Source organism: Dermacentor silvarum, chromosome 7, assembly GCF_013339745.2.
Source record: "Dermacentor silvarum isolate Dsil-2018 chromosome 7, BIME_Dsil_1.4, whole genome shotgun sequence".
NCBI lineage: Eukaryota > Metazoa > Arthropoda > Arachnida > Ixodida > Ixodidae > Dermacentor > Dermacentor silvarum.
The window spans coordinates 130722063-130732415 of NC_051160.1; the positions used below are offsets into that span (position 1 = coordinate 130722063).

The 10353-nt window shown below is 46.0% G+C and overlaps 1 protein-coding gene across 1 annotated transcript in view; it reads left to right on the forward strand.

Annotated features, from left to right (window-relative positions):
• The window catches only part of LOC119459179 (phospholipid-transporting ATPase ABCA3), a 41566-nt gene extending 38990 nt beyond the window's left edge, over positions 1-2576 (forward strand). The window contains exon 6 of the mRNA XM_037721005.2: positions 2010-2576. Within this exon, the coding sequence (XP_037576933.2) occupies positions 2010-2240 (231 nt within the window). The 3' untranslated portion in view covers positions 2241-2576. The remainder of the gene's footprint in view (positions 1-2009) is intronic.
• Positions 2577-10353: the final 7777 nt, after the last annotated feature.

Consider the following 10353-nt stretch of genomic DNA (forward strand, 5'->3'; position numbering starts at 1 on the left):
CACGCCACCTCCTGCATTTCCGCGCCTGTTCAAAGAACCGAATAGGCAGTTACTATGTTGCCTGCGCTGGTATGGGGAGGCCGCGTGTAGTGCATTCGCGAGATTAAGACTAATGACCTAATTAGAAACGGCAAGCATTACCTTGGTTCTTTCAAGCTACATAGAATTTGCATATTGTTAAAGCCGAAGAACAGCTCCGTTGGTAGCCTGCATTCACAGCGTGGAATGGCTGCGATTTTTTTAATGTTCGGTTTCATTTTCTATTGTTCTTATCGCGCGGCGCGTCGAGAGGCATATCTCAGCGATAGCGCAGTGCCGATGCGTGCTAGTCAAGTCCGAGTCGATGACAAAAGAACGAGAAAAAAGGAAAATTACCATGGAACGTTAGAAAACGTGGCCCCAGGATCCAGTTCACCATTGTTTTCACTGGCTACTTCGGAAGTGCATGGCTGCACATTCCTGCTGCGTGCATCGTGCTAGCTTCTGGTAGTAGACGATGCGGCGCTGCGCTTGAAATTACAAACATCTGCGAACTTTTTTATGCTTAGAACACTACTTGTAGGCTAAGAATGAATAAGAATGACACTAATAAATTCAAAAATTTTGCAAGCACCTGGCGCCGTTCGTTTATACTTTAGCGCTTCCAATATAATATTTTATGTATATTTTGCATTTATGGAGCAAGCAGAATATTTGCAATTTTCTGGCCTAGTGCGTCATATGATGGTACAAACTTCAGAGGTGGCATGCCCTTGTGTATTGGCCGCGTCTTCCCATTCTTCCACTTCCGGCTTCGGAGCGGCCGATTTAGTGACGCAAGCGGTGAAGTGAACCGTTCGTTTCAAAACCGTTACAGGAATCCGCCCCTGGTGACACGGTTCCTGAAACAATATTTTTTCCCGGACAGGATTTTGCGATAGGCGCGGTCAGACAACAAAATGACACGCCATTGTAGCGTACTTTTCAGTGGCCGACAATATAGCTGAAGAGGTGCTTTTCCAATCGCAGACTGTGCATCCAGTAAACGTGGCTAGAACATTAGGTATTGCATTCAAAAGCCGTACCTCTCCATCGCTTGGCTAATCACATGTAAAACCAGCCCCTGGCTCCATTCTTTGAAAAAAATTTAGATCTCCCACTACTCTGTCCATAGTGCAGCATTACACAAAAACAAAACAGATTCTCAAATGAGCTGTAATAGTAAATTATTAGTCTACAATACCAGGAAAGCCACTCTTAACGCGAGAAGATGCTTAGTGACGCAGAAATATAAAGTGTCGTTCCTTATATTTCTCCATCACCAAGCATCTGGTATTTATAGACGACGCTGGTATTTCGGCACCTAATTTAGTGAATAGAAGTTCTGCTTTGATTTTATCTTGAAGCATTCAATCTCTCACCCTGGAAATTAACGACAGTAGAGTTTTGAAAGACGGCATTATCAATCTAAAGCGACTTGGTGATAGTCTGATGTCCCTGTAAGGCAAGGTCCTTCGGAATATATTCGGATTGTATTCGATGTGTTGTCCACCTGACTAGGAAATATACTCCTTAGTGCTAGAGCCGCATTCAAGCCAATGCGCACATTTCACTGTCGATGCAATTAACTAATTCTTTGCACAAATGTGGACTCGGGATAAACGACTGAAATTTCAAGAAAAATTTTTTTCTGATACACTAGCGCTAACCAATTTTACCTCATCCTTATTCTCCGTTATACGTATACGCCACACACTTGGCATTATAGGATCATGGGTGATAGCTTAATATAAAGAATCCACAATACACGTGAAAAGAATGTACCCGCCAGGATTGGATGCGCATAAATTGACCAAGGATTTGGAGCTTGGCAAGCGTCCGAGACCTTCTGTTATCCTTCAAAGCATCGTCATATTTCCGTGGCCTCCTTACCCGATGGTGTCAGCGTATGGTAGTTACACAGTCACTGTGCCGAAGCGCCACCTGGATAGCGCTTGTTGCCCATGGCATTTTCTATTCCGGCGTCGCAGGGCTTTCTGGAATACCACATGACAGACATGGGCCTTCCCTGGAGCGAACTTTTCGCGCAGGCCGAGATGATCAAGCACAAGCACAATGTCCTCGAGTTCTTGATCAGTGCCACCACTCTGGATCACGTCTACGCTGCTCTAGCCCGATGGGAGCGCGGTCGCGCCCGCATGATGGCGGCCGCAGCTTCAGAAGGCGTCGACGAAGAAATTGAAGCCGACCACGACGACTAACTCGAGTCGGAGCTCGTCGGCCGGCTTTATTCGTGGGTGGTTTAGTGTGCGCGTAAAAAGGGGCTAATGCGATGGACCGAGACAATGTTGCAGGACTGACAGCGAGCACTGGTTCGAACTACATGTTGTGCCACGCCGCGAAATCCTAACGCTTCTTCATTCTGTGCTTGGTACTTTTTTTTCCGCGAGAATTTTTTTTTTCCTTGTTGGTATTGTGCTGCGCTGTTCCTGAAACGTGATACCTGGGTTGATGCGTCAGTTTAAATGTTTGCGCAAAAACCTGCGAAGTGGTTTAATTTATATCGAGATACAAGAAATACTGACCTGGTTGTTCCTGTGCTGAAATTAATTTCATTCTGATTTCACTTCCAAACGCTCATTATTATGCATATCTGCTATTTTCGACACTGCCGCCCCGAAAGCATGAAACTATACTGAGAGCCTTTGGTGTGGCAGGAATTACTAATGATGCTGCACTTAAGGAAATATCCGCGCGTATCACAAGTATCTCATGCACTTTGTTGGATTCGAATATATGTCGTTTTCCTGTTCGTGCAGCAGTTATGCTTTTGGGAATTACGGACAGGGAAGCCAACCCGCATGGGCTTTAGGCAATTCATAATAAAATTCACGGCAGTACAATGCGCATTAAATGCAAAAAGTGACTGGTAGACGGCGTCGCTTTTGTTTCTTACGCGCAATAATAAAATATATGGTTCCACAAACGTGGCTGCGTTTGAAACATGGATGTATCGGCGCATTTGAGACTATGCAGAGTAAATTGTATTTGAGGTTTTTTTTTGTAAACAACTGTTGTAAAATAAGTCGCTCTTGCCGTGTTTATGTTTAGCAAGTCAGAAAATATAGAAGAATGAAAGACTGGTGTCGACGCCGCCTTGAAGTTCTAGCACCAGCTCGGCACAATGTCACCTCATCTGACGTCGTCTAGTCGAGCCTAGCTATTATTTTAGACGTAAAGGCGGATCCCACTCACTTTTAAAAAAATTGTGAGCCACAAATGCTTGAATACAGAAAAAAATTACTTTAAAATTTGCGACGACACACTAATGCATGGGGACTGCTGTTATGTGCGAAATAAGAAAAAAAAATGGCAGCTCTGACCTTTATATACTCAATAGCCAACCTACTGTCGCAAGTACACGAATTAAGTCAAACGAATATAATGTTTTATAGAATGTTTTATCAACGTAAACTATTGACGAAGATAGAATGACCACGACTGTATGGCGATGACGCAATAACGAGGATAGAATAGAAATGGCGTGATGACACTGAAACCGCTACGATGAGGGAACTGGGACGACGAAAAAAAACAATGCCATGATGACGGCTGTATGACGCCGACGCAACGACGAAGATGGACAGACGACTGAAATAACAGTGGCATGATGACAGATCTATACGACAGCGTCACGACGATAAAACGACAACAAGTACATGAAGACGTCTGAATGAGAACGACGGAACAAACATGACGGCTTGACGGTGATTGTATGCTGACACAACTACCACGACGGCACGATCGCAATGAAATTAATAATGACGAGTTAGCGACAGTGACAGTTCAATGACAGATTGACGATGGTTGACGATAGATATGACATCAGAGCACAGGTTTAGTGCAGTAAAGATAGGTGCCGGAATAATCGGACACAATTAAGGAAAATCTAATTGCCGTACACCAAAGCACACGATCGTACACTTTAGATACCCACCCCATCAGTAAAGTTTGGCTCCGTGTGCATGGTGGCTTCCGGCAGTTTCGTTCGCTTGCTCCTCTGAGTTCGGTTTCCCGCCCATTCCGTTCGCCATGGAAGTAGACGACGAGGACGCCGGGCCTAGTGTAGTGTAGTGCAGTTTACATCGTTTACATCAGAAATTCACCAGCATTCTTTGTGTCTGTGTCGTACTTCACTTAAATAACACAAGGTTAACACAAGGAAAACACAAAGTTGACCCAAACAATACACCAGGGTACACCAATGCCAAGGTGCGAGTGCCACTAGCAGACACGTACGTCAAGGATTAGGGTCGTTTCTCATTTTCATTTCATTTTGCATACCCCCAGTGCTTTTATACATTGCCTAGTGGAAGGGTCCGAGATAATCGTCAGCAAGAATACTAGTAATACCAGATAGAAATGTGATTATGAACAATCTTGCAATCAACAGGAACACTTGAATACCTTAGTGCAAGGAATAGTAATTGCAGGGCTAATGAAGCACTGAATAGTACTGTCACCGCTTAATTACTGCTGTTTAACCATCCCTCCCCCTTGCGCCATTAAAGCCCACATACCATCATCATCGAGCGTTAGCATTATCAGACCTTGATAAAAATGGGGAGTAGGCAAGAAAAATAAAAAAATGAAAGTTTCTCATTTGCATGCAAGTTGTATGTACGAAAAAGAAATGTCCGAACGGAATTTTGGTGCCATTTAAATTTGAATATTTCCATGAGCATCTGGCGCGCTTGACTACTGTGAAAACTTTGCGTTTCTGTTCTCCGACATGATAGAGGTGTAAATTGTAAAGAAACTGATTGTAGTAAAGCCCTTTGTTTTTACTTTGCATATACACAGTGTCTGTCGCACCACGAGTGCTAAACAATGCCTCAATATACTTCTCGCACATCAACAATGAGCCCAATTTGTGTCCCAAGTATCCAGCCATGTAGATTAACAGACGACTGAAAAATCACTGATCAGTTCCAGCGATACAGAGTAATCATATTCGCTGACTAAATGACCACTCACTGAAAAGTTGACTCCCCATGTGATGAAATTCAACACATCTGTGTGATCAATGCCGCGCGGTGGAACTGTATGGCCAAATTGTAATGCTGTTCAGGACATCGTAATTTACATAGACAACACCCGAAGGTTAATAATGAAATATCACTTTTCGTAATGCTGCCCTAAACTGTTATGTGGGGCTGTCATTTGTAATTCCATGCGCTCTCATGAAAAAAAAATCTAGATGGTTCTGGCAAATATTGTGCCCCGGAACACACTTCAGTAATTTCTTGTTGAGAACGAGAAAATTCTGCAGGGCTAGTGAACCCCTCACGCAAACACTAAACCCTCAAAAAAGGCTTGACGAGCTCTGTCCATTTGGTTCTTTTATATACCGAGCCTTTGGAAAGTTCTGTACTGTACTGTAGTGTTACTAAACATAATTTGACATTATTTGCATTTACGCACAGACACTGCAAGCCTGCTGCTGAATAGCGCGAGTTCTTTTACAGCGAAGCTGTATATGGCTAGGTTCTGGCGGATCGCGTCCGCAGACAAAATGACGCGTAGAAAAAGAAAATGGTCTGATCCTGGTGATAAAACAGAGAGGGTCCAAGAACATACCCCTATGGGCTCGGGCACCCGTAACGCGCCCTTGAACTACCCATGTCACACGTGGGACCCAAAGCGACAAAAATAATGCGCCGGAGCGATGAACGCTGTTGCCCAAACGCTAGTCTATGACGATGCATCTCGATACATCAGCGATAAGACGTAATAGGCTACGAACCAATAGATGTGTCTCATTCTCTCTTGACATAGCCATTTCCCTAGCGACGTTTTCAGTTGCCCCTGAGACTCTGTATATGTAGGACCCGTGTCACTCGCTCTGAATAGGAAGAGCGCGCCTTCCAGGAGCGCCGGCGTGCTCAACAGCACGAATGGATGCGAAAGTCACGAGAAGCAAGATGCGCCGCGGCCCAGCGTGCTGCGGTTGATGGTGCAAGGTGGTCTTAATCGAGTTGCCTAAACTCGCTTTCACTCGCACTTACACCACACGACACGCGGCGACACAGCGAAGTTATGTGTTGTCTTTTGAACAGTTTAACGTAACCACCAAATTCAAAAAAACATTAAATATAATAAAAGCCAAAAGCTTTACTGGTCTTTCATCTTCACATAGTGCAAGGGCTCTGAATTTTTTTTTTTTTTTGATTGTTGCTCGGAAAGCTTGGTATCGGCGTTTTCCTTCATCCCGGTCTCACCGAGCGGAACGGCTGCGAAGAGGAGGTAAAGAAACGGCTGGTGACATGTTGTCGATGGTCCTTGCTTGACGAGCCAAGCACAGTAAGATAATTTATTGTCATCGGCGTCTGACTATCGTGGTGACGGCACCGAACGCGCAAATTCCGTATCTACCGTGCACTGCGCGCACCCTGCGTATTGTGATCAGCGTGGGAAGCTAGGGCCGAATTCACAAAGAATTTCTTTCGTAAGTGCTTCTTCCCATTGGCCGGCCTCCTTCGCTAATGATAATTCCAGCGCCAGGATTGCCTAAAACTTTTTCTTACGAACAATTCAAGCGAAAGAAAGTTTTGTGAATTCGGGCCGTGCTTCCAAGACCGTGGCCAATTGACCGTCATGGAAAAACTTTTCTGAGCAGATTTTTACACGGTAAATATACGCGACACTACATTACCGTGTTGGCATCTTTCATTGACGAATGGCCCGCAATTACCACGTTATCCGTTTTTCCAAAGATCGTACACAGTTACGAGAGTGGGACGTGGAGACACCACCTGTCAATCATCCTGCTACCGTAGTTAGCAAAAGTTTACTGCTTATTATTTATTAATTGCACGCGATGTGTTGGGCTTGTCGCTTTTCACGGCGTAAGATTGCTTTTCGTTCGTAACCCTCTCCCTTGTTGCGTTTTTCTTGTATATTGTTTTTAGAGAAAGGAGCAAACAACTTAAACGGTGGTAAAAGAAACGGGGTGCACAAGGGGCGCAAAGCTTTAATAGCTGGCGGACCACTCACAGGACAATCGTCGTACAGGATTGTTGATTGGTATGCCGGCGGACCACTCTCATAGCCACTCGGTGGTGATTGGGCTGTAACTGTTTTGGGCGGGGCACCGAGGGATAGAAAACGTGGCCGCGTTGCCCCAATCAAGCGTTCTGAACTCAACTTCAGGTGCTATGCACCATCGGCTGTGCTGATAAGGGCCGCCCTATGCATTCCAGTTCCACCTTACATTGCTACGTGTAATTACTTGTTAACAGTTGTAAGTAGAAAGTGTCTTAAAGCTTCATCCGTGTTTGCTTTAATCCATCTGAAGCCTCCAGCGAACTAATCGCCGCTATCCGTAGCGGCAGTATTCTTCGCTGGCGGAGACTGTCTCTGGCGGTGCCTCCTGGGCGTCCAAGTGGGGAAGCAACACCCGTACCCTTGAGAGAGAGAGGGAAAAGCACCTGGACTTTACTGACAACACATTGTTCAAGCACATTTTAAACGCACTGCCGACCCCGCACTATCCAAAATTTCTCACGCAACTCAGTGAGTGTAACACCGACACCACTGTGAAGAATGCGTCGACGTTCGCTGGACACGGTGAGGTGCCTACAAGTATGATCTGCGGGTAGAAGTACAGGACATTTTACGTTTTCCGAAGCTGCTACGTTGTTATGGCGAGTCCTGATCCTGATAATGCCTTGGCATCCACGAATGGGTGAAGGTGTCGGATGTTTGGCGTCTTGCCGAGAGTTTTTTTTTTTCGTGGTAAGCGCAGGAATCTCATTTCAGCAGCTTTGCGCTTGTAAAGCCTTGAGCCATGCGTCTTTTCTTCCTGCCAAATGTCTGAGCGGAAAGAGGTTCAGGCTTTCTGTGAGCCACCTGAACAGAACCATCCGCCAGTTTTGTTTCATCAACTAACACCTCAGATGATTCGTCACTTTTTTTTATTTAGCGATTTATATGTAAGCGTAATGGTGCTTGATGGAGACTTGTCCACAAAACCAGTGGCATTAAGTTCCCAAACTCACTCTGACAGAGAGACAAGATCTTCATTCTCACGGGAGTCCGTTCGCAGAAAGCAGATATTCGTATGGCTGAACTTGTGCCCCCGAAGACCATGGTCCTTGAAGAGTCTGAAGAGTCCAGCCGATTGTTTGTATTGGTTGTGGTTAAGGCTTTGTTCTCAGGATCCCATCTGGTCCCACTAGAATTGTGCATGACCTCCAGAGTGGGTCGTACCCAATCAGGAAGCTCACTCTGGGCTCACAGGTGACGCTTGGGAGTACAACCATACCTGCCAAAGGTTTGCCCTCCGCAGCGATGGCTTGCAGAAACTTTTTTGGCCCTGCTATCGTCTCATCGCAGATAAACTGAACGACAACGGCTTCCACTTGCACCGACGCGTTGTCGTGTTGGCCCCGACGCGTAACACTTACAACCTTTGCACGCTGAGTGCGATAAGATCGAGCTCGTACAAACGTGCTGGTGACGAAATCTATCTCCCTAATCGAGGGTAGCTTAAGGTTTTCGCATACGTCTTCTCAAGGAAAAGTTATATAGCTACCATTGTACAAAACACCACGGGCGTAACATGAGTGCGTTGAAGTCTTCAGCCATGTACGGAGCGTCTGGAGGAGAATCTCGACTGGCTATTTGAAGCGTTGCGCCGTTCGTTACAATGCGCATGGTAACACCCGCAGTCTTTTCTGGCGCTGAAGGCTAGCTATCGTTAACCCCAGCGTTGCACCTCGTGGAAGCATGACGATGCCTGCATGTGTTACACTGTATCCTGCGACGGCAGTCGTGCTCATTATGTCCGTTCGTCGTGCACTCGAAGCATCGGCCATCTTTCCTGAGCATACTGTGTTTGTCTTCGAGGATAACGTCACTGGTGTATCGTTCGGTCCTGTGCTCCTCTGCTGAACCAAAGAAGCATGGTTCTGTTAAGACTTCTGCCTTGTTGTGAAGCAGTCTTGCAGCAGTAGTCGACGAAATATTGAAGCTCTGACTGTGTTGAACACGTTTCTCGTTCATGCTTGGTGTTCTAGTCTGAGCGCACTTCTCTCTACTTCAGCCTGAAGAAATTTCAACAGGCGCTCCAACTCGTGTTCAGATGATTTCTCACTGTTGCATGTGTCTACCAATGGCGTAGTGGACTCAATGCCTCCGCCTTTGTAATAGTCTACTACAATATCTTGAGGTATAGCTTTCAGGAGTATTACACATAGTATTTAACCGAACGATGAAGGGCTCACCCCAAGGTTTGCGTGTCCTCTTCGGTTGAGTTAAACCTCGTCGAACGACTTCCGAAAGGCTGTAACGTTCTTCGAAGATGTCACCGATCCGAGCATTCATAGGTTTTCCAAGAGCTTCTGCTCGGTGAATTTGCGGTTGCCGTTGCGCTTCTTCAATATTGCAAACGCGCCGCTGTAACTGGCCGCCGTCACTTGAATTCCAGCGGCCGCTTGGGCCGCAGCTCCGTCAATCAGAGGAACCAGGTAATGCAAGCGATCCGTGTCAGACAGCCTCGACTTCTCGTGAACAGAAAGCAGAAACATATCCAAGAATGGCTGCCATCGGGTGATTTTCCGTCGAAACGCATAAGTTCTAGCACCGGTAACATGCCGCAAAACTCACATTGTGAACGTGTCGTGTTCGTTGAGGAAGCAGCCTGTTGGTTCCCGTCAGACACGGTCGGTGGCTGAGTTGGAGGCTAGGAGGAAACCTTTAGTGAGTCTATATTGTGATCGAGCAAGGCCAAGGCGCTGGTAGCAGTGCCTTATTCATATATTCAATGACGGAGTCAATCTGCTGTGGCTGGTTCCTCGGTGATAAATGAGCAGACGGGTCGAACTGTCCGGATTGAATGATCTCGTTCATCTCGTTTATGATCCTCGTGCTTTGCGCTCAGCGATGTCTGCTTGTTTTTGATGCGCTCTATGATGTTCTGGCTGCCGGAGTCTCTCTCAGACGAAGCCGCTAGTTGCAAAGACAGTGACTGGTTTACCGAGTCGTTCGGCACCAAAAATACGATGTGGAAAAACACACTTCTGCCGGGTTCATTGCAGCACAGCGCTAATCCATCCAAAAATGTCGAAATAAACTTAACAAGCCTAACATCAGCCTTCTGGCGGTCGCGAGCCCATCCTCTCTTCGTCCTCTTCGATGCGCCGTGTGAGCATAACTTTCAATGTACGTGGCAAAAATGTGTCCAGTACTTTCCTCACGTAACTGTATTTCTGCGGAGAGAACCGCAAGAGAAGAACTCTCAACTTAGGCAAGCAATCTTTTGATGCGTGTAGTGAAGTCTACAAAATATGTTGATTTGCAGCACCAAGCCTC